This window comes from Pleuronectes platessa, chromosome 12 (genome assembly GCF_947347685.1).
Source record: "Pleuronectes platessa chromosome 12, fPlePla1.1, whole genome shotgun sequence".
Classification (NCBI taxonomy): domain Eukaryota; kingdom Metazoa; phylum Chordata; class Actinopteri; order Pleuronectiformes; family Pleuronectidae; genus Pleuronectes; species Pleuronectes platessa.
Window position 1 is genome coordinate 23,848,423 of NC_070637.1, and position 25,403 is coordinate 23,873,825.

The 25,403-nt window shown below is 41.1% G+C and overlaps 2 protein-coding genes across 3 annotated transcripts in view; both read left to right on the plus strand.

Moving 5' to 3' along the window:
- LOC128453930 (protein NLRC5) overlaps window positions 1–25,403 on the plus strand; it is a 359,511-nt gene that overhangs the window by 206,036 nt on the left and 128,072 nt on the right. Inside the window, exons 17-20 of the mRNA XM_053437070.1 lie at window positions 6,507–6,683; window positions 8,304–8,477; window positions 10,227–10,329; window positions 23,229–23,302. Of these exons, the coding sequence (XP_053293045.1) occupies window positions 6,507–6,683; window positions 8,304–8,477; window positions 10,227–10,329; window positions 23,229–23,302 (528 nt within the window). The remainder of the gene's footprint in view (window positions 1–6,506; window positions 6,684–8,303; window positions 8,478–10,226; window positions 10,330–23,228; window positions 23,303–25,403) is intronic.
- Window positions 1–25,403, plus strand: part of LOC128453932 (poliovirus receptor) — a 214,067-nt gene that overhangs the window by 165,858 nt on the left and 22,806 nt on the right. For both annotated transcript variants that reach the window (XM_053437074.1, XM_053437075.1), the window contains one exon: window positions 10,784–10,957. In XM_053437074.1, the coding sequence (XP_053293049.1) occupies window positions 10,784–10,957 (174 nt within the window). The remainder of the gene's footprint in view (window positions 1–10,783; window positions 10,958–25,403) is intronic.

A 25,403-nucleotide genomic window follows, 5' to 3' on the forward strand; every position in this document is an offset into this window, starting at 1 on the left:
AACCAAACCACAGTGAAGGAGACGGAGCAGCAGCTCTATGAGATCAACAGCACACTGATACTGTCAGACAGAGACACTGTTCTGATCTGCAGCATCAGCACTCGCCATGGCAGGAGGAGCGTGGTGTGGTATCAACCCAGTACGTTGAATCTGCTCTATGGAACTGAACCTTTGCTTGTTTCACCGACTGCTGCATATTTATATCTGCTCCTACAGATAACTTACATTTTATGTAAATGCTGATTCTCAATCTTTACTTTGTTTGTTTCTTTGTCTGCTGAACAGATTTCCACTAAACTAGTTGTGAGGATGGAACGTGGGCCACAGGTCACTCAGTAGAGCTCAGACCTCCACATGGCCATACAGTCTCCTTATGAAACCACATTGAAATTCACCAGGCCCAAGATCTGTACCAAATTTCACACACTCATAAATATCAGTCCTCTAAATTTGTCAGATTGTTTCTTCATCTTCATCAGTTATTCACAGGGAAATCAATGAACATGTTGAAAAACGTCCTCTCTCACAATGTTAATGTGAAAAAACAAAAAATCCTGGATCCACACAAACATGTGATGAGTTGTTCTCTGAGTCTGACCCATAACACACCTTCCTGCCAAGTTTCATGGACATCTGTCCAGTAGTTGTTGTGTAATGTTGCTTGAAGCCCAACAAACAAATGGAACGTTGAACAGATCCATTAGTTTTCTTTCTTTAACATTGGACCTTTCTGGACATTTTCCCTGAGAGGACGGATGTGTGTGAAATGTGGTGCAGCTTGAATTGACTGTTGGGCCTTGGAGGAGATATCAGCTCCACTGAGTGACCTTCTAGTTCAGTTCATCATTCCAAGGCCACACCCTCCTCCACATGAATCATTCTGATGATAGAAAATGTTCAGAAAGTCTCATCAGAGCCTGAAACCACATTCTGACAACGATGATATTATTTGATCCCTTTTCTTTTCAGCTCCTGTCCGTGTGTCACCGTTTAAAACAACAACAACAATCCACTGCACTGCTCCAAACACCAAACCCCCGACACACTGGGTGTGGAAATTCAACCACAGGCAGATCATTGTGAACCAGACCGGGGTCGACGGCCTCCACAGCGTCTCAGAGCAGTGGAGGCAGCAGGTGGAGGATGTGTCAGCATCAGGCAGCCTCACGCTGCACCACTTATCTTCAGATCACCAGGGAACGTTCACCTGTGAACTCAGTAGTGAAGAGGAGACGCATTTCATCAACAGCTACGTGACAATAGAGAAAGGTAAGATCCCATGAGATGAGAACTGATTGATGAAATCCTCAGAGCGACTGTCAGACCTGAGGCTCGTGCAGTGAGTCCTGGTTCCTCCTGGTGGAGCAGATCCCCCAGAGCTCCGTCCTCCAGCTCATCAGGAGCATCATGTCCACATGTTGTCAGGAGAACAGGAACGAGGAGGCCACACACACACACACACACACACACACACACACACACTACACTTTACACTGAAGACACATCACTGCACTTTGTTGATGCTACTTTGTTGAATTACATGTTTTTCATTTTTAGCTGCAGCAGTTGTGGTCGGAGTCCTCGTTGTGTGTGTAGCATCAGGAGCTGGAGCAGGAATCTTCTACTTTAGAAGACGAAAGGTAAATATTAATACTTACAATCATTCTGCTGTTCATTTATTATGTGATGTTTCTTCTAATGATTATTTCTTTTGAACTCAGAGAAAACAGATCATCCTCCATCAGACGCTTCAGATGAAACATTTAAAGTAAGTTTACTGTTTATTCTGAACTGAGAATTACAATATTCTGCTCTAAAGAATAACCCTGTTGTCATGGAGATGCTGTAAACTACTTTATTCTTGTCACGTTGCTCTAACAGCTTCATCTCAGCTGCATCAGCTGACACATCCTAAAGCTTCAGTTTCTGAGAGTTCGTTCAAAAACCATATCGATATTAGAGTAAAAAAAAATCTGATACCGATATAACGGCCAATTAAATTTATGAAAAAGATTTGACAATGATTCCTATGATGTCGTTATCAAACTTTACAGCAAAGAAATGTAACTGAGAATTGATATTTTACAGTTTAAACATGAACTGTATTATTAATGAAAAAAATACAAAGAACTTTAATTAAAATGGCTGCAACTGGCTGAATAATCAAGTGGTGATTGAAACTTGCATCCAAACTACTTGAGGCCTCCTGAGGTCACCTGTCTCACTCCTACAGACAAAGAGGTCAGTCCTTATCACACACAATGGAAGTGAGTGACTGACAGCTGGAGAACTTATGTTCAATATGTACTTATATAGAAGGTAATATTCATATTTATGACCATATTCAAGTCAAAGCCATTTGGTCAACATTGTGCTGCAGTAGCAGAACTCTGCAGAACATTGTTGAACTGAGAAGATAAAGATTGAACATATGCTGTAAATATGAATTAATATTAATGTGAATATTGTGTATTGAACAGATAAAGTTGCACAACTGCATTTCTTTGTGTATATTTATGCTCGTGCATTCAGCCTTTAATAGAATTTACAAAATTCATAAATACGAGTGTGACCCTCCTATGTTGGTTTTTGGAAAATGTGTGTGTGTGTATGTGTGTGTGTGTGTGTGTGTGTGTGTGGTCCCTCAAGGTTCCTAACATAATTCACAATAATATGAGGTCACTTTGACCTTTGACCTTTGACCACTGAAATCGAATCAGTTTCTTTGAGTCAAAATGTGAAGAAATCCCCTAAAGACAATCTTGATACTTCAAAATGCCATGAACATGTTGTGTGACCTTGACCTTTGACCTTTGACCACCTGATCTAATGAGTTCATCTTTTAGTCTGAATGAACGCTTGAACCAAATCTGAAGGATTCTCTTGAGGAGTTTTTAACATGTTCATGAGGCAAAGAGGGGATTTACCAGGGTGAGGGTCACATGATCACGTTTTGTATGACTGTTGTGTTTTCTGATTTTATTTTAACAGATATTTTCTTTATTTACAGATACAGATATGGTGAACTCCCAAAGACTCAGTGTAAAGTTGTGGCCTCTGTCCTGAAGTCAGACCGCTCACTTCTGAGAGAACTGGATCTGAGTGACAACAAGCTGCAGGATTCAGAAGTGAAGCTGCTGTGTTCTGGACTGAAGAGTCCAAACTGTCGACTGGAGACTCTGAGGTCCTTAAATCCTTCTTCACTTTTCAGACTTTCTTTCTTATTGGGTCATTATTTATTTAAATTGTCTCAGTTCTTCTCTGCTCACTGTCCCTCAGTCATCTGTCACTCACCCAGCCTGTCAGTCACGTCCACTTCATCAACTCCATTCACCTGCACTCACCTGCTCCTGATCACTAAGAAAGTGTCAGTAAATAAGATGTGGATTGAGGCCGAGCACTTGTCCTCCTCAGGTTTTCAAAATAAGACACATTCTTATTGAAACACGTTGGACAGTTGATAAGTATAGAAACAAACAGGAAGTGACTGTCAGGAGCCATCCCTACTTTAAACAGTGTTTAATTACACAAACCTGCTCAGTGACCAACACACAGAGAAGAAGCTGTTGAATGAAACAATGGTCCAACATGTCTGATCTGATATTTATCTTCAGGTCACAGACTGGACTGAGGTCAGCAGCATGTTGAGAGTCTGTGTTGACATGATGACGATCCACAACAACAGGAGTACACATTCAAACATTCATATTTCTTTATCCAGGTTGATTCTCTGCAGTCTGTCAGAGATCAGCTGTTCTTCTCTGGCTTCAGCTCTGAGGTCAAACCCCTCTCATCTGAGAGAACTGGATCTGAGTCAAAACAGGCTGCAGGACTCAGGAGTGGAGGAGCTGTGTGGTTTTCTACAGAGTCCAACCTGTCGACTGGAGACTCTGAGGTCAGACATCATGTTTTAATGTTAAAGGTTCAGTCTAAATATGATGTATATATTTAAATATAAAGTTTTTAATTCTAAATTCTGTAAATATAAAGTATGTAACTATACAATATGTAAATATAAAGTATGTTAATATAAAGTATTTAAATATAAAGTATGTTAATATAAAGTATATAAATATAAAGTATGTTAATATAAAGTATTTAAATATACAGTATTTAAATATAAATGGCTCATTCTAAGTAAAGAAAACAACAGTTGGTACAATTCAGATGAAACTCGTGAAAACATCTCTAAGATTCTTTTCTATTCAGTTTCTAACAATGGATCCTTTCACCTGAATCTTTCACACTGGAGATTTAAGGTCAAAGGTCAGAACATGTGTTCCTAACAGTGAACACTGATACTGAGCTGAGAGATGTTTGTAGAATGAGCGCTGAGGACCGAGTCAGGCTCAATGTGACTGAAGTTTTACTGACAGAGAAACAATCAAATGCTGGACAATGTGTACATGTAATGTTTCTGTGGAGACTGACCAGGACTTGTCCCGGTGGTCCTGTGGACTGACCACATGACAGCGTGCTGCGTTGGTGTTCTGGGACTGGGATCAGGGTCCAGAGTCCAAGTTGATTATATTTGATTCCTTTTATTTTAGGACCAAGTTCTTCAGCCCTGTTTCTTTTACTTTGGGTTCATTTCCAACATGAAACCCTTCCTCTGGTTTCAGGACTTACACGGGGTCGTCCATGCCTTTATCTTTTCACCACTAGATCTCTGTCCCGCCCTGTACACACGTGTTCCTCAGGCTCCCTGCACCACTTTAATCTGGTCCAACTGCTGCTCAGATCATCGCCACTTCAAGAAAACATGATCATAGAACTGCTCGCCCTTTCACACATCAACTGTGTGTAACCCCAATGGGCAATAGAATATATTCAGATGTGGGCTAGTTACCAGGTTCGTACGGAGGGAAGAATAAAAGGACACACACAATGATCAACTGGAGCCACTGATTACGTTTAGATGAATTGTATTGGCTTTTAGAAAAATAATAAAATAGATTCAAGTGCAATCAGTAATATTCAATTTTCAATAATAATCAATATCCAGTAACATTAGAACAATTCAAAACAATTTCTTTTAAACACCAATAAATGGCTGCGGAATGTCCATAAGGAAAAATAAAATAAAAACAAAATAAAATCCTTGCAAGTGTTCTTTGGTTCAATGTACTTCAAGTCAAAATGTCAGGTCGTAAGTCAAAAAGTTAGTCAATGGTCACGTGTGCGCTTCAGAACGTGTTCACCTGATGGGAGGTGATGCTTCTCATACAGGTCATCCGATCCACTCCTTGGGATAAGGAGGTGTTTTCATCACTAGCTCGCCACCCCTTCGTCAAGGGGAATTCGATCCAATCTCTCAACGGTTTCAAGGGATTCCAAAAAACCTAGCCAAGACTCCGCCGAAAATAATAAAACTCCCGACGCTCATCAATTCGGTCTCACTTCGGTTCCGTTTCCTTCAACTTCCACTTCCACTGCTTTATATAGTTTTATAAACACGGTTTCTACAGTTATACTAGTTTTACGACTTCTACTAGTTTTCTCTGCTTGTCTCTCGTCTGCTCGTGTGTGGCTGCGCATCGACGACAGCTACGTGAAAAGGCGGGGCTTACTTCCCTCTACCCAATCGTAGGTCTGCATCCTTAGATACAGCCAATTAGACTCCAGTATACTCAATCACTAATGGACAGCTTAATTAACCAACAGGTAAACGATATGTGAATGCAGGGAATGGTACAGAAAGGGGAAATCGAGAAATAAGTATATATTATATGGAAATAAAATAATGATAGTAAATGATAATAAATAATAATTATAATAAACAGGGCCCAATTGTCTACAAGGTTACATCTGGAACATGTTCTGACAAGTGGGTCGGACATTTTCTGGAGCTGAAGCAGCAGCAGGAGATTGTCCGGGTCCGACTCGTTCACAGCAACAGGAACATGTGGGAACATTCAGATGAGGGGCGGAGCCAAAACACATATCTCCATGATAACCAGTTGACTCTGAGGTCCTTAAATCCTTCTTCACTTTTCAGACTCTTTCTCATTGGGTCATTATTTATTTAAATTGTCTCAGTTCTGCTCTGCTCACTGTCCCTCAGTCATCTGTCACTCACCCAGCCTGTCAGTCACGTCCACCTCATCAACTCCATTCACCTGCACTCACCTGCTCCTGATCACTAAGAAAGTGTCAGTAAATAACATGTGGACTGAGGCCGAGCACTCGTCCTCCTCAGGTTTTCAAAATAAGACACATTCTTATTGAAACACGTTGGACAGTTGATAAGTATAGAAACAAACAGGAAGTGACTGTCAGTAGCCATCCCTACTTTAAACAGTGTTTAATTACACAAACCTGCTCAGTGACCAACACACAGAGAAGAAGCTGATGAATGAAACAATGGTCCAACATGTCTGATCTGATATTTATCTTCAGGTCACAGACTGAACTGAGGTCAGCAGCATTTTGAGAGTCTGTGTTGACATGATGATGATCCACAACAACAGGAGGACACATTCAAATATTCATATTTCTTTATCCAGGTTGTGGGACTGTAGTCTGTCAGAGATCAGCTGTTCTTCTCTGGCTTCAGCTCTGAGGTCAAACCCCTCTCATCTAAGAGAATTGAATCTGAGTGACAACTACAAGCTGCAGGACTCAGCAGTGGAGGAGCTGTGTGGTTTTCTACAGAGTCCAACCTGTCGACTGGAGAATCTGAGGTCAGACATCATGTTTTAATGTTAAAGGTTCCGTCTAAATATAATGTATATACTTAAATACAAAGTATTTTATTCTAAAGTCTGTAAATATAAAGTAGTTAAATATATAGTATTTATTTATAAAGTATGTAAGTATACAATATGTAAATATAAAGTATGTCAATATAAAGTATTTAAGTATACAATCCGTAAATATAAAGTATGTCAATATAAAGTATTTAAATATAAAGTATTTGAATATAAATGGCTCATTCTAAAGTAAAGTAAACAACAGTTGGTACAATTCAGATGAAACTCGTGAAAACATGTCTAGGATTCTTTTCTCTTCAGTTTCTAACAATGGATCCTTTCACCTGAATCTTCCACACTGGACCTTTAAGGTCAAAGGTCAGAACATGTGTCCCTAACAGTGAAAACTGATACTGAGCTGAGAGATGTTTGTAGAATGAGAGCTGAGGACCGAGTCAGGCTCAATGTGACTGAAGTTTTACTGACAGAGAAACAATCCAATGCTGGACAATGTGTTCATGTAATGTTTCTGTGGAAGCTAACCAGGATTTGTCCCGGTGGTCCTGTGGACTGACCACATGACAGCGTGCTGCGTTGGTGTTCTGGGACTGGGCTCAGGGTCCAGAGTCCAAGTTGATTATATTTGATTCTTTTTATTTTTAGGACCATGTTCTTCAGCCCTGTTTCTTCCACTTTGGGTTCATTTCCAACATGAAACCCTTCCTCTGGTTTCAGGACTTACACGGGGTCGTCCATGCCTTTATCTTTTCACCACTAGATCTCTGTCCCGCCCTGTACACACGTGTTCCTCAGGCTCCCTGCACCACTTTCAACTGGTCCAACTGCTGCTCAGATCATCACCACTTCAAGAAAACATGATCATAGAACTGCTCGCCCTTTCACACATCAACTGTGGAACATGTTCTGACAAGTGGGTCGGACATGTTCTGGAGCTGAAGCAGCAGCAGGAGATTGTCCGGGTCCGACTCGTTCACAGCAAAAGGAACATGTGGGAACATTCAGAAGAGGGGCGGAGCCAAAACACATATCTCCATGATAACCAGTTGACTCTGAGGTCCTTAAATCCTTCTTCACTTTTCAGACTCTTTCTTATTGGGTCATTATTTATTTAAATTGTCTCAGTTCTGCTCTGCTCACTGTCCCTCAGTCATCTGTCACTCACCCAGCCTGTCAGTCACGTCCACCTCATCAACTCCATTCACCTGCACTCACCTGCTCCTGATCACTAAGAAAGTGTCAGTAAATAACATGTGGACTGAGGCCGAGCACTCGTCCTCCTCAGGTTTTCAAAATAAGACACATTCTTATTGAAACACGTTGGACAGTTGATAAGTATAGAAACAAACAGGAAGTGACTGTCAGGAGCCATCCCTACTTTAAACAGTGTTTAATTACACAAACCTGCTCAGTGACCAAATACACAGAGAAGAAGCTGATGAATGAAACAATGGTCCAACATGTCTGATCTGATATTTATCTTCAGGTCACAAACTGAACTGAGGTCAGCAGCATGTTGAGAGTCTGTGTTGACATGATGACGATCCACAACAACAGGAGGACACATTCTAATATTCTTATTTCTTTATCCAGGTTGTGGGACTGCAGTCTGTCAGAGATCAGCTGTTCTTCTCTGGCTTCAGCTCTGAGGTCAAACCCCTCTCATCTGAGAGTACTGGTTCTGAGTGGAAACGGCCTGCAGGACTCAGCAGTGGAGGAGCTGTGTGGTTTTCTACAGAGTCCAACCTGTGGACTGGAGACTCTGAGGTCAGACATCATGTTTTAATGTTAAAGGTTCAGTCTAAATACAATGTATATACTTAAACATAAAGTATTTTAGTCTAAAGTCTGTAAATATAAAGTAGTTAAATATATAGTATTTATTTATAAAGTATGTAAGTATACAATATGTAAATATAAAGTATGTCAATATAAAGTATTTAAATATAAAGTATATAAATGGCTCATTCTAAAGTACAGAAAACAACAGTTGGTACAATTCAGATGAAACTAGTGAAAACATCTCTAGGATTCTTTTCTCTTTAGTTTTTAACAATGGATCCTTTCACCTGAATCTTCCACACTGGAGCTTTAAGGTCAAAGGTCAGAACATGTGTCCCTAACAGTGAACACTGACACTGAGCTGAGAGATGTTTGTAGAATGAGAGCTGAGGACCGAGTCAGGCTCAATGTGACTGAAGTTTTATTGACAGAGAAACAATCCAATGCTGGACAATGTGTACATATAATGTTTCTGTAGAAGCTAACCAGGACTTGTCCCGGTGGTCCTGTGGACTGACCACATGACAGCGTGCTGCGTTGGTGTTCTGGGACTGGGCTCAGGGTCCAGAGTCCAAGTTGATTATATTAGATTCCTTTTATTTTTAGGACCATGTTCTTCAGCCCTGTTTCTTCCACTTTGGGTTCATTTCCAACATGAAACCCTTCCTCTGGTTTCAGGACTTACACGGGGTCGTCCATGCCTTTATCTTTTCACCACTAGATCTCTGTCCCGCCCTGTACACACGTGTTCCTCAGGCTCCCTGCACCACTTTCAACTGGTCAAACTGCTGCTCAGATCATCTCCACTTGAAGAAAACATGATCATAGAACTGCTCGCCCTTTCACACATCAACTGTGGAACATGTTCTGACAAGTGGGTCGGACATGTTCTGGAGCTGAAGCAGCAGCAGGAGATTGTCCGGGTCCGACTCGTTCACAGCAACAGGAACATGTGGGAACATTCAGACGAGGGGCGGAGCCAAAACACATATCTCCATGATAACCATGGTTAGGTTAAGTTATGTTAAGTTACAGGTTCACTGTGAAGGAGTTAGTGACGTCTCCAGGTGTCGTACATGTGAACGTAGTCCACTTGTTCACGTGACTCCTGAACATGTCCAGCAAGATATTTAGAGACATCTAGTGGTGAAGTTACATATTACAAACAACTGAACCCCGAGGACACGAGGACTTTCAAGCTGTTTTCAGTCATGAACTCTGTAAAATAGTGTCTGGACATTTTCTGGAGTTTGACTTTCACATATGAAGAACAGGTGGAGCAGCAGGAGGCCGGACATGACTTATAAATCCTGCTGTGGAAAGATCAGTGTTGTTGTTTACAGCTCATCCACACCGGCGTCGCCCCTCATCACCAAAAGCTCTGGAATCTCCTCGTGTTTCCAAGTTGATGTCTTCGTCTTCTACGTGTACAGCTCCTCTTCTTCATCCAGAGATATTTGTGTTCTTCCAGTTTCACGTCCGTCACGTGTTAGAAACCTCATCAACACGTCCACTCGCTCTCTGTGAATCCTCTGGACATTCACCTGCTCTATTCTCACATGGACTCACTCAGAAACTTTATTAGGAGGCTGCAGGAAAAGTTCCAGAAAATGTCCAGAACAACTTGACTCAGACTTCAGGTCTGAAAACAGAGACAGTGATGTTTAGTCAAAGTTCTTTATTTTCACACATGAACTGAGTTTAATTTACAGTTAAGTTTTATTCTTTATCCAGGTTGAAGAGCTGCAGTCTGTCAGAGATCAGCTGTTCTTCTCTGGCTTCAGCTCTGAGGTCAAACCCCTCTCATCTGAGAGAACTGGATCTGAGCTTCAACAACCTGCAGGACTCATCAGTGGAGGAGCTGTGTGGTTTTCTACAGAGTTCAACCTGTCGACTGGAGACTCTGAAGTCAGTTCACACTGATTCACTTTTTTAGATATAATATATCTATAAAACAGCCTTTATACACAATTTCTTATTTAATTCTAATTTAACATAATTCCTCTTCATACATAACTTGAATCCATTCATTAATTAATCTGTCACGTTTTGAATATTCAGCTACTTGTTAAAACACTGAGTTTAGTTCTGGATTTCCTAAACTGACCAGCAGGACAGAGACCGGGTCCAAATAATCTATTTTTACTGAATCAGGACTCGATTTTTAGTCCAACATGTCTGATTTCATATTTATCTTCCATGTTATGAGTCCGTGCTCACATGAATATGTGTCCGTTATTTTCCCACATGAACTCAGTTTAATTTACAGTTAAGTTTTATTCTTTATCCAGGTTGAGGTACTGCAGTCTGTCAGAGATCAGCTGTTCTTCTCTGGCTTCAGCTCTGAGGTCAAACCCCTCTCATCTGAGAGAACTGGATCTTAGAGGAAACAACCTGCAGGACTCAGGAGTGAAGGAGCTGCTTGATCTAAAGCAGAGTTCAACCTGTCGACTGGAGACTCTGAGGTCAGTAGATGGTTGGAGTCCAGTTCACGCTGCTTTCATCAGTATTTTACTAAGCACAGTCTATATCACAGATCCAGGGTCTGTGCTACCAAGCAGGATTTGTGGTTATCAGGTTAACTTCAGGTTTAGTTTTTTCAGTTCTACGAAGCTCGTCCACTTCTTAACGAGGTAAATCACCATGGTTACATCTGATGAACGGCTAACCTGCTCCTGTTTAAGTTGGAGATCAACCCGTATAGAAGCTCCGCCCACTGACCACAGTGACTCTACACTGTTGTGTGGTGCACACTCTCCTTAAAGGGACGGATAAGGGAAGTTTAAATCAACGTCTGGTTGGTTCAGTTGATCTCTAACTCACCCAGAACATCTCAATCTCTCCAGACTCATCCTGTCACCAAAACACCAGATGACCTCAGTCAGCTTCCTGGAGACAGGTCCATGTGTTTGTATTGAGAAGTGATGTCAGAGGTTTCATCACAGTGTTTGTCCTCAGAGACAGCGAGTGTACTCAGAGTCGGTGTGTGTCCTCAGAGTCAGTGAGACACTGTGTGTCCTCAGAGATAGTGATACAGTGTGTGTCCTCAGAGTCAGTTTGTGTCCTCAGAGTCAGTGTGTCCTCAGTCAGTGAGAAAGTGTTTGTCCTCAGAGACAGTGAGACAGTGTGTGTCCTCAGAGTCAGTGTGTGTCCTCAGAGTCAGTGAGTGTCCTCAAAATCATAGATCAATAAAATCTATATCAGCTGATCAGACATCACTGAACCCTCCATTCTTCCTCATCCTTCCATTTCGCAGGCACACATCGCACATATCCCCGCACCACTGTCAGGGCAGTATTTATTTATTTAGAGCATTGGACCGATTCCCTCACATCAGTGGATCCTCACCTCCTCTGTGATATTATTTGGAAAGTTTCTTAATTTCATGTAAGTGATCTCCAGTGCGCTCTGTGCACCTGATGGCACAGTCACGTTCACTGCAGTGATTTGATGATACACGCACAATGACTCGGCTCTGTAACTCTGCTGTTAATTGGAATCTTAACGTAATTTGCTGATAGTTGTTTTATATATTTTTTAATTAAAAGGTTATTGTGGAGCAGATACCTCGCCCAAGCAAAACTAAGCTGTTGGTTTTAATGTAAATGATGAATTGGATCAATAATCTGCTTCAGTTCAACACCTCACGTCTGCATCGCCACTTTCCCGTCTCCAAAACCTCCAGTAAATCCACCTCTCAGGTGTCTACTCTGCACTTTGACATGCAGATGACACACACTCAGCTCTTAGCGTGTTCATTCCAACATGTGAACATGAAGCAGAGAGGAAGCTGCTCCACCTCTGAACAGGACTGAAGTCCCTTCTGCTCTTTCTACTGGATGTGCTGCATCACTGACTCACAGCTGATGAAGTGAGTCTCTGTAACACTGATGTCTTCTTCTCTCAACAGGTGGGAGGACTGAGTGGAGCTGAGTGTGAAGAGGACAGTGTGTGTGGACGGAGGCTGAGCTGTGTCCTGAGGATCCAGAGGCTGAAGCAGCAGCAGCTTGTGTGTAGAGCGGCTCTGACTGGGCCTTGCTGCTGGGAGGCAGAGTGGAGACAGAGCTCCAGAAGAATCAGAGGAGGTTGTTGTAACTTCACCACCAGATGGCCCTCGCTCCTGATTGTGTTTATTCACATGAAGAATGTGTTTATTGAAATGACACAACACAAGCAGAATATATAAACCCTCTGTAAAGTGTCACATACTGTATATGTGTTTAAGTTTATTTTATTATGTTCCATCTTTGTCCCTCAGTATGTCTCCATGTGTGTATAACCACATTTTGTGTATATGTTTGTTTATGATCTTAAAGTTCCTGGATTCACGTCACAAATTGATTTAGTTCAACACAAAGCTAAACACAATCAAATCACTGAGTTTAAAATAGAGTTTCGTCTTTGACATAAAAGATCAAAACTCTGGATTTAAAAATGGGACGTTTTCATTTCTGCATCAGGTGCAGAGCAGTGGTTGCTTTTCTACTTTTGACCCACAGGTGGCGCTGCAGTATAACAGCAGCACATCCCAGTCGAAGCCTTTATATTCAGTCTATGAGTCAAACACATGGATAATTTCCTCTGTGACAAACCAGATGTAACAAGAAGAAAAACATCTCAGAGAGAAAAGTTCTGTTTCTACTTGTCACTGCTTTAATGCTCAATAAACATCCTTCCACCGACTTCACTGGAATCATGACTCAGCTTTTCTTTCCTCTTCAAACAAACTGGTGGAAACATCTCGTCCTTGGTGCAGGTAAAAGAACAAAATCACCAGTTTGACATAATGGAAACAACCAGAAGAAAAGTGAATGAGACATTTACAGAATGAAGAAGAGTCGATGAAGAGCAGAGCATCTTTAAGTCTCTGAGGAAACTGATTAATAAACATTTTACCATATTTAATAGAAAACTGAACCGAGGACGTTTTATACAAACGTAGATGAAGATTCTTGTTGTACGTTCTCGACCACCACCTCCAAACAACCACCAGGGGGAAACTGTAGCAGGCCTCTGGGAACAGCAGCATGCTGGGAAATAATTGATGATGGGAGGTTCACAGCAGAGACAAGGGACAGAAAGTGTCTGAGAGATGATGTCCTGAAGACAGTGGACTTGGGCCTGTTGTGTTGAACAGTTTGTGTTATTTTGTGGAGACACTTGTCTCAACATGATGAAGTTTAGTTTAGTTGAAGTTTGTGTTAAGCTCAGGTTCAGGTTACATTTAACCTCTTTCTCTCCCTCAACGCATGTTTGAGGTAAACCGGAGCAGAGTGAGACATCTGTCTAACTTACGAACCTTTCTTAATTGAGAACATTTATTTGTGTTATTTGTTCTTAAAGAGTTTCGAGGCTTCAGCAGCAGAGGAGTGAGAAGAGAAAAGAGTTTTTATCTGATGATTGACAAGGAGAAAACTACAGGATATCACAAGACTGAGTGAGTGTGGAAATGAGGACGGGAAAGTGTCTCCGTCTGATTTCTGTCTTTAAGAGACGAGTTCGAGAGTGGGGGTGCAAGGAGGAATTAAATATAATAACATTTTAGAGATGGCTCACGTTGAATCATTGATTCATTGAGTTTTATAGATGTTCAGGTGAGTGTAGCTTAGTTGTTGACCTCTGATATAAAAGCTCACGCAACGCAGCTTCGGTTGAAATACAGGAACTAACACATTGTGTCTTTTTGTTTCTCAGTTCAAATACTTTTGTGTTTTAAATGATGAATCAAAGTTTTCAGGCGATGTCACCTCGAGACCTTGACTTGATATTTTACTGTTTAACCATGAACTGTATTATTCAAGAACACAAATTCAAGAACTTTAATTCCCCAAAAAATTATTTAGGTTAAATGTAACATCTATTAGCATCGTTCATTCTGTAAAACGAAAGTTTCTATATCATCAAACATGATGTGTCTGTGAAAGTCTGAGATAATTTCATTCGTTATTTCTTTCATTTCCTGGAGGAGATGTTTGTTTCAGGTTTGAGGAGCAAAAGCAAAAGCACAAAGAAATGCAAGATATAAAATAAGTAGTTCAATGGATTCAATAACATTAAGAGAAAAAGAAAATGTCCTGATGTTTGATAGTTTCACATCTTCTGCAGTTTGTGTTTATGACTGATGAAGAATAAAAATCCAAAAGATTAAGATTTCAGCAGCTCTGAATTTTCTTAATTTTCTTTGCAGCTCCGACAATGAAGAAAGTGATGAGAACAAAAACTATGAAAAGAAGGAAATGCTGTCTGAGACAGAAAGACAAACAAATACCTCAGGATGAAGAAGAGGATTTGTATTTTATATCTGGTACTGTTTTGTATTTGAACATAATTTTATGAAACTTTACTTCATCTACTGTTCTGGCACATTTAATGTTTTTTTTAAATGTATTTTTATAAATCTGTGTGGTATCTTTCTGTATGTGACACATTTAGGATTTTATTCATCAGGACTTCTGCTCATGACTTTGGTGACTTCTATCTTGTCCTCTAGCGCCACCTGCAGTTCCAAGCTTCCATTAATCCACTGAAGTCTAAATGAATCTACAAATGTCTTCTCCTCTGGCTCCCCCGTGTGGTCACTGATTGTTCCAACACTTCCTGAGCTCCAGAGCCGCGGGTTTCCGACCCCTGGTCTAGATTGACTCACAGATGGTAAGTTTAACTATCGGGAGAAGTAAAGATGAAATGTTGGAAGATAGAAGTACTAGTTAGTTTGAATCAAATATTAAAACTGAACACACAGACATGACACACAGTTTTATATTCAGTGCAACTTACACTAGTGAGTATCTGAGTAATTAGATCCTTACACACACAGAAAGTTAGAGTTTTACAGAATTTGTTTTATAGTGAACAGACGTTTTTAACTTTAATGTTTCCATGTGTGTGGTTCAGAGTTGGATCCAGTCCAGAGACTTTTCCTGGAGAAGATCAGAGAATACAACAACCTGCGCAGGTAGACTCACAAAGAAGTTTCCTATCATATTGTTTTATTATATTAAAAGGCCTTGAGTGATTTGATCAGATCTGTCTAGGAGAGAGAAAAATGTAGGATGTAGATGTCCTGCTTATTTAAAAGTTAATAAGCAATTGTACCACATTGTTAATACAGTACATGAACAGCTATGAATCCTGATGTCTCCTCTCAGGTCGAGTGGAGGACCAGTGGAGGAGGAGTCCGATTATGAGCGTCACCTGTCAGGGGAGACAGCAAAGCTCCAGAGACTTTATGGAGGAGGAGACCTGAGCAGCTTCCCTCAGTTCACCTTCACCGGTGAGAGACACATGGAGGGAGAGAGTCAGTCCCTGTAGTGCTTTGTGAAATATTGTTGTGTTTTTACCTTCAGGGCCACCGTAGTGTCAGGTCCCAGAAGGAAATGTCCCTTTCACTGCACAACATATACAGCATCAAACTAAAATAGGATAAATTAATGTTCTTATTGTGTTGTTTTCTTTCTAGAGCCCGAATTGGACCAGGACCCAAAATGATTCCTGAATTTCTGCCTCCTGCTCTTCATCCTCCTCTGCCTCTGTGGAGGAACTGAGGAAATGGGAGAAGAGGAATTATTTGTTGTGGTGATCTGCTGGTTAAACAAAAGGGAAAGACAATGTATGGTGCAGCAATGATAGAAAGTATTTTATTTTATTAAAGCAGAACTTTCAAAAGTCTAAGTCTGTTTCTTTTAAGAGGTTGTGGATGTGTCAGATGAAGCGACTTGAATCAAATTTTGATTTTCTTTACTACTTACAGCTGATGAAAGAGAGAACAATGGTGTTCTAACTGTCTGTTAGAGTTTTCATTCATATTTAAATGTAAATGTTAGTAATTGTAAACTGTGGTTGATCATCAGACTTTCGTATGACGTCGAACTTCTGTGACCTGAGCAATGATTTGTCTAGATCAGGGGTCAGCAACCTTTACTATCAAAAGATCCATTTCTCCTCTTCCCCCAAATAAAACTTGTCTGGACCCTCAAAATATATTTGATAACACAGCTTATAAAGTTATAAGTATAAAGTAATGTATATAGTTATACTCAGTGTTGTGCCAGTTTACACTTAAAATGAACTAGTTCACGTTCATTTGTTTCATTTTATATTCATTGGGTTGATTTAGGAGACGAACTGAAGATCATGTGTTAGTTATTATTAAGTTATTTATTTACACCGTGTTCACTCTCTTCTCTCATCCACTGTGATCGTGTCGGGATCAGTCGCTGGAGAAGCTTTTGACTCGTTTACTGTTCGTTTGTCTTTATGACTTTAGCTTCAGTTATTAGGAGTTCACCAGGTTTCAGGTCTGTTCTTCAGTTTCCAGTTGTTCGGTGAGTAAGCTCTTGTTTTCTTAACGGTGGGTGGAGCTCTGTACAGAGTCACTTTCAGTTTGTATTATGTTCACAATGGAACTTAGAGTCTACGAGTCTACAGTCTGAACTCTGCAGAGATCGGAGCTGCAGAGTCTGAACCTCAGCTGCTCTGACTCGGTGTCATGAGTCCAACCAGCTGTTAACTCGTCTCTTCTTCCATTGATCCACATTCAGTTCTCACAGAATGAAAGACAGATGTCTGTGTTCAAGTCTCTGGTTGTGTGGATCCTCATCATGTGGACTTTCACCACAGCAGGTACGTGAAGTCTGATCTTACTCAGAAATCACAGGTTCTGTCTGAACGTAGTACTTTGTACAGACATGTTGGTTTCCATCAGACGAAGCAGGAAACATGATAAATGATTGTGAAGGTTTATAACAACATAGAGAAACATGTTCTCACTGAGCTGGAGGTAAAACAGTTCACACCAGATGTTGGGTTCTTTTATTCTTCATTGAAACTTCATCGTCAACAGAACTGAGTTGGATTTTTAATGTGTGTGTGTGTGTGTGTGTGTGTGTGTGTGTGTGTGTGTGTGTGTGTGTGTGTGTGTGTGTGTGTGTGTGTGTGTGTGTGTGTGTGTGTGTGTGTGTGTGTGTGTGTGTGTGTGTGTGTGTGTGTGTCTGAAGAAATATCAGCTCTGTAATCTGATAATGATGTCATCCCACATGAACGTGGAAATGAAAAGCCAGCCGATCCGCGCCCATGTTAACAAACCAGTTTTGTTCAGGTCTCTCTGAGTTTCTCCGCGTTCCGCGTGAAAAATAACTTTCAACACAATTTAAATTAATGTCATAAAGATAAATGATTGCATTGCTGCCTTTGCACATATCAAAATAAAAGCAGACCAGCGTTTATGTGTAGAACATTGACTGTACAGTGGATATGAAAAGTCTACACACTCCTGCTCAAATGGTAGGTTTTTGTGATGTTAAAAAATGTTAACAAGATAAATCAGTTCAGAGCTTTTCCAACCTTTAATGCGATAACATGAACAATTCAATTGGAAAAAAAAAACGAAATCTTTTAAGGGGGGAAAATAAAAAGTTAAATAATGTGGTTGGCTTAAGTGTGCACACCCTCTGATAACTGGGAATTAATCAATCACATTCAAACTCATGTTAAATAGTAATCAGTACACACCTGCCATCATTTTCAGTGACTCTGATTAATCCCAAATAAAGTTCAGCTGTTCCAGGAGGATTTTTCGGATATTTTCTTATTTACATCTTACAGGAAAAGCTCTGGTCCGCAGAGAGCTTCCAAAGCATCAGAGGGATCTCATTGTTGAAAGGTATCAGTCAGGAGAAGGGTACAAAATAATGTTTACATTACATCACACAAACCTGGTGTGTGTAGACTTTTTATATCCACTGTATATAAAGATGTTACACGCAGGATCTTTAGCACGTCTGCCCGTCCTGGGACAGATCCTCACATGTGACTCTCTGAGGTTTCTACATTTGTTTTATGTATTTTTACTCTTGTTGAGAGTTAAGAACAGAGGATGTCTCACCTTGTTAAGTTCTATGAGACAAATTTAGATTTGTGAATATGGGCTCTACAAATCAAATTTGATTGATTGACTTTTAGGGAGCTGTCCGTCTTTATTTACTGTCTGTGATCCAATCTGGAGAATTTAAGCAGCACTTTATTCTACATTTGTCACAAGTTATTATTTAGTTAAAAGTTCAGGAATCTACACGACAACACTGATATCTGAGACATGTTGTTAATGTTCCACATCAAGTCAAAGCTCGATCAAAACAACACCCACTACCGTTGTTGACCCTTCACAATAAAGGTCCCATACTACTCTAGTATTCTACTTAGGATGACAGGAAACACAAATTCACTGACAAAACCTTCACAATAAGGCAACTAAATAAATTAGCTTACATTCACACTGGGTGATGATCGACCGGTTCTGCAGCTGAGCTGCGTTTATACCAGAGGTTTATACAGAGGGTTTCTTTTGAAAGTGGGTGTGCGAGCGTGTCATTTTGTACACACACACACACACACAAACACACCCCTTCAGTCCATCTTTGGAAAATGTAGGCGTAGGTGAAAGCAGCTCAGATAAACTACTGTATGTTAACTGTCAACAGCCAAACAGACAGACAGTTCCATCAGGAGATTTACATTCACAATCCGTCTGTGAGCAAATGCTCTAACTGCACTTTGAAAAAAGCTTCTATTCACCACAGTTGATCCTGAACTGGTTGTTTTTTTACCTGGTGTCTCACAGATGATGAGGTCTCCTGCGTTTTAGAGGAGAGTTGCATCTTACCCTGCAGTTTTCTGCCTGGTCCAGACCCAATCATTTACTGGATGCAGGTGGAACCAGGAAACACTCGTGTCCACTCCTACTACAGTGACAGAGACCAGTTTGCACACCAGGGCGAACGCTTCAGAGGCCGGACATCGCTGTTCACAGATCAGATCTCCAGAGGAAACGCCTCGATCAGGCTGACGGGGCTGCAGCTTCAGGACCTGGGCAGATACGAGTGCTACATCACCATCACTGGTGTCACGGAGGAGTCAGTTATCAACCTGAGAGCAGCTGGTAAAGAAACTCAGTGAAAACAGAACACAAATACTAGAAATGGTATTTGTCTCTTATTGCTGTTACCTTGTTTAACATGTGTACTGTTGGGTTGAAGCTGATACTTAACCATTGGACGTCTCGTTGCTTGCCGGCACGATTACCTCTTTGAAAAATAGTTAGTCACTAAAGTGCAATGAATCCTGGGACAGGATCCACTTGTTGGAGCTCGGTCTTCAAATGCAGCCCCTGAATTGAGACAGAGTTGATGTCAGCAGCTCCACATATTGTCTCATATGTGACATGTTAAATAATAAGCAACATGTGTCAAATTAATGAATAGCTCCACATTGCATGAGGTAAAGATGATCAATGAGTTATAAAACAGAAATGTTGTCTTGCAGCTCCGGTGCGTCATGTGGACATTGAGCAGGTGGAGGACAGCTTCACCTGCCGCTCAGAGGGGATCTACCCCGAGCCGCAGCTCACCTGGTCCACCAGGCCTCTGTCCAACTTGACCCTTCAGAACCAAACCACAGTGAAGGAGACGGAGCAGCAGCTCTATGAGATCAGCAGCACACTGACACTGTCAGACAGAGACACTGTTCTGATCTGCAGCATCAGCACTCGCCATGGCAGGAGGAGCGCGGTGTGGTATCAACCCAGTACGTTGAATCTGCTCTATGGAACTGAACTTTTGCTTGTTTCACCGACTGCTGCATATTTATATCTGCTCCTGCAGATAACTTACATTTTATGTAAATGCTGATTCTCAATCTTTGCTTTGTTTGTTTCTTTGTCTGCTGAACAGATTTCCACTAAACTAGTTGTGAGGATGGAATGTGGGCCACAGGTCACTCAGTAGAGCTCAGACCTCCACAAGGCCCAACAGTCTCCTTATGAAACCACATTGAAATTCACCAGACCCAAGATCTGCACCAAATTTCACACACTCATAAATATCAGTCCTCTAAATTTGCCAGATTGTTTTTTCACCTTCATCAGTTATTCACAGGGAAATCAATGAAAATGGTGAAAACTCACAATGGAAATGTGAAAAAACAACAAATCTTGGATCCACACAAACATTTGATGAGTTCTTCTCTGAGCCTGACCCATAACACACCTTCCTTCCAAGTTTCATGGAAATCTGTTCAGTAGTTGTTGTGTAATGTTGCTAAAAGTCCAACAAACAAATGGAACATTGAACAGATCCATTAGTTTTCTTTCTTTAACATTGGACCTTTCTGGACATTTTCCCTGAGAGGACTGATGTGTGTGAGATGTGGTGCAGCTTGAATTGACTGTTGGGCCTTGGAGGAGATATCAGCTCCACTGAGTGACCTTCTAGTTCAGTTCATCATTCCAAGGCCACACCCTCCTCCACATGAATCATTCTGATGATAGAAAATGTTCAGAAAGTCTCATCAGAGCCTGAAACCACATTCTGACAACGATGATATTATTTGATCCCTTTTCTTTTCAGCTCCCGTCCGTGTGTCACCGTTTAAAACAACAACAACAATCCACTGCACTGCTGCAAACACCAAACCCCCGACACACTGGGTGTGGAAATTCAACCACAGGCAGATCATTGTGAACCAGACCGGGGTGGACGGCCTCCACAGCGTCTCAGAGCAGTGGAGGCAGCAGGTGGAGGATGTGTCAGCGTCAGGCAGCCTCACGCTGCACCACTTATCTTCAGATCACCAGGGAACGTTCACCTGTGAACTCAGTAGTGAAGAGGAGACGCACTTCATCAACAGCTACGTGACGATAGAGAAAGGTGAGATCCCATGAGATGAGAACTGATTGATGAAATCCTCAGAGCGACTGTCAGACCTGAGGCTCGTGCAGTGAGTCCTGGTTCCTCCTGGTGGAGCAGATCCCCCAGGGCTCCGTCCTCCAGCTCATCAGGAGCATCATGTCCAGATGTTGTCAGGAGAACAGGAACGAGGAGGCCACACACACACACACACACACTACACTTTACACTGAAGACACATCACTGCACTTTGTTGATGCTACAGTTCTACTCTCTGAATTACATGTTTTTCAGGTTCAGTTGCAGCAATTGTGGTCGGAGTCCTCGTTGTGTGTGTAGCATTAGGAGTTGGAGCAGGATTCTTCTACTTTATAAGACTAAAGGTAAATATTAATACTTACAATAATTCTGCTGTTCATTTATTATGTGATGTTTCTTCTAATGATTATTTATTTTGAACAAACCCAAAACGGATCATCCACACTCAGATGCCTCAGAGGACACATTTAAAGTAAGTTTACTGTTTATTCTGAACTGAGAACTACAATATTCTGCTCTAAAGAATAACCCTGTTGTCATGGAGATGCTGTAAACTACTTTATTCTGGTCACGTTGCTCTAACAGCTTCATCTCAGCTGCATCAGCTGACACATCCTAAAGCATCAGTTTCTGAGAGTTCGTTCAAAAACCATATCGATATTAGACTGAAAGAAAATCTGATACCGATATAACGGCCAATAAATTTATGATAAAGATTTTACAATGATTCTTAAGATGCCGTTATCAAACCTTTACGGCAAAGAAATGTAACTGAGACTTGACATTTTACAGTTTAACCATGAACTGTATTATTAATAACATAAATACAAACAACTTTAATTAAAATTGCTGCAACTGGCTGAATAATCGAGTGGTGACTGAAACTTGCCTCCTGAGGTGACCTGTCTCACTCCTACAGATAAAGAGTTCAGTCCTTATCACACAGGATGGAAGTGAGTGACTGACAGCTGGAGAACTTATGTTCAATATGTACTTATATACAAGGTAATATTCATATTTATGACCATATTGAAGTCATAGCCTTTGCAAAGATTATTGTGCTGCAGTAGCAGAACTCTGCAGAACATTGTTGAACTGAAAAGATAAAGATTGAACAGATGCTGTAAATATGAATTACATGATCATGTTTTGTATGGATGTTGTGTTTTCTGATTTTATTCCAACAGATATTTTCTTTAATTACAGAGTCGGTGAAGGTGAACTCTCAAAGATTCGGTGTGAAGACGTGGCCTCAGCTCTGAAGTCAGATCGCTCACTTCTGAGAGAACTTGATCTGAGTGACAACGAGCTGCTGGATTCAGAAGTGAAGCTGCTGTGTTCTGGACTGGAGAGTCCAAACTGTCGACTGGAGACTCTGAGGTCCTTAAATCCTTCTTTACTTTTCAGACTTTCTTTCTTATTGGGTCATTATTTATTTAAATTGTCTCAGTTCTGCTCTGCTCACTGTCCCTCAGTCATCTGTCACTCACCCAGCCTGTCAGTCACGTCCACCTCATCAACTCCATTCACCTGCACTCACCTGCTCCTGATCACTAAGAAAGTGTCAGTAAATAACATGTGGACTGAGGCCGAGCACTCGTCCTCCTCAGGTTTTCAAAATAAGACACATTCTTATTGAAACATGTTGGACAGTTGATGAGTATAGAAACAAACAGGAAGTGACTGTCAGGAGCCATCCCTACTTTAAACAGTGTTTAACTACACAAACCTGCTCAGTGACCAACACACAGAGAAGAAGCTGTTGAATGAAACAATGGTCCAACATGTATGATCTGATATTTATCTTCAGGTCACAGACTGGACTGAGGTCAGCAGCATGTTATGACTCTGTGTTGACATGATGACGATCCACAACAACAGGAGGACACATTCTAATATTCATATTTCTTTATTCAGGTTGGAGGACTGCAGTCTGTCAGAGATCAGCTGTTCTTCTCTGGCTTCAGCTCTGAGGTCAAACCCCTCTCATCTGAGAGAACTGGATCTGAGTCAAAACAACCTGCAGGACTCAGCAGTGGAGGAGCTGTGTGGTTTTCTACAGAGTCCAACCTGTCGACTGGAGACTCTGAGGTCAGACATCATGTTTTAATGTTAAAGGTTCAGTCTAAATATAATGTATATATTTAAATATAAAGTATTTAATTCTAAAGTCTGTCAATATAAAGTATTTAAATATAAATGTCTCATTCTAAAGTAAAGTAAACAACAATTGGTACAATTCAGATGAAACTCGTGAAAACATCTCTAGGATTCTTTTCTATTCAGTTTCTAACAATGGATCCTTTCACCTGAATCTTCCAAACTGGAGCTTTAAGGTCAAAGGTCAGAACATGTGTTCCTAACAGTGAACACTGATACTGAGCTGAGAGATGTTTGTAGAATGAGCGCTGAGGACCGAGTCAGGCTCAATGTGACTGAAGTTTTACTGACAGAGAAACAATCCAATGCTGGACAATGTGTACATGTAATGTTTCTGTGGAAGCTAACCAGGACTTGTCCCGGTGGTCCTGTGGACTGACCACATGACAGCGTGCTGCGTTGGTGTTCTGGGACTGGGCTCAGGGTCCAGAGTCCAAGTTGATTATATTTGATTCCTTTTATTTTTAGGACCATGTTCTTCAGCCCTGTTTCTTCCACTTTGGGTTCATTTCCAACATGAAACCCTTCCTCTGGTTTCAAGACTTACACGGGGTCGTCCATGCCTTTATCTTTTCACCACTAGATCTCTGTCCCGCCCTGTACACACGTGTTCCTCAGGCTCCCTGCACCACTTTCAACTGGTCAAACTGCTGCTCAGATCATCTCCACTTGAAGAAAACATGATCATAGAACTGCTCGCCCTTTCACACATCAACTGTGGAACATGTTCTGACAAGTGGGTCGGACATGTTCTGGAGCTGAAGCAGCAGCAGGAGATTGTCCGGGTCCGACTCGTTCACAGCAACAGGAACATGTGGGAACATTCAGACGAGGGGCGGAGCCAAAACACATATCTCCATGACAACCATGGTTTCTTTAAGTCATGTTAAGTTACAGGTTCACTGTGAAGGAGTTAGTGACGTCTCCAGGTGTCGTACATGTGAACGTAGTCCACTTGTTCACGTGTACGACTCCTGAATGTGTCCAGCAAGATATTAAGAGACATCTAGTGGTGAAGTTACATATTACAAACAACTGAACCCCGAGGACATGAGGACTTTCAAGCTGTTTTCAGTCATGAACTCTGTAAAATAGAGTCTGGACATTTTCTGGAGTTTGACTTTCACATATGAAGAACGGGTGGAGCAGCAGGAGGCCGGACATGACGTATAAATCCTGCTGTGGAAAGATCAGTGTTGTTGTTTACAGCTCATCCACACCGGCGTCGGCCCTCATCACCAAAAGCTCTGGAATCTTCTCGTGTTTCCAAGTTGACGTCTTCATCTTCTACGTGTACGGCTCCTCTTCTTCATCCTGAGATATTTGAGTTCTTCCAGCTTCACGTCCGTCACGTGTTAGAAACCTCATCAACACGTCCACTCGCTCTCTGTGAATCCTCTGGACATTCACCTGCTCTATTCTCACATGGACTCACTCAGAAACTTTATTAGGAGGCTGCAGGAAAAGTGCCAGAAAATGTCCAGAACAACTTGACTCAGACTTCAGGACTGAAAACAGAGACAGTGATGTTTAATCAAAGTTCTTTATTTTCACACATGATCTCATTTTAATTTACAGTTAAGTTTTATTCTTTATCCAGGTTGGAGTTCTGCAGTCTGTCAGAGATCAGCTGTTCTTCTCTGGCTTCAGCTCTGAGGTCAAACTCCTCTCATCTGAGAGAACTGGATCTGAGCTTCAACACCTTGCAGGACTCAGCAGTGGAGGAGCTGTGTGGTTTCCTCCAGAGTCCAACCTGTCGACTGGAGACTCTGGGGTCAGTTCACACTGATTCACTTTTTTAAATATCATATCTATAAAACAGCATTTATACACAATTTATCTCATTAACATAGTTCCTCTTCATACATAACATGAATCCATTAATTAATTAATCTGTGACATTTTAAATATTCAGCTACTTCTTAGAACATTGAGTTTAGTTCTGGATTTCCTAAACTGATCTGCTCTTAGTCCAACATGTCTGATTTCATATTTATCTTCCATGTTATGAGTCTGTACTCGCATGAATATG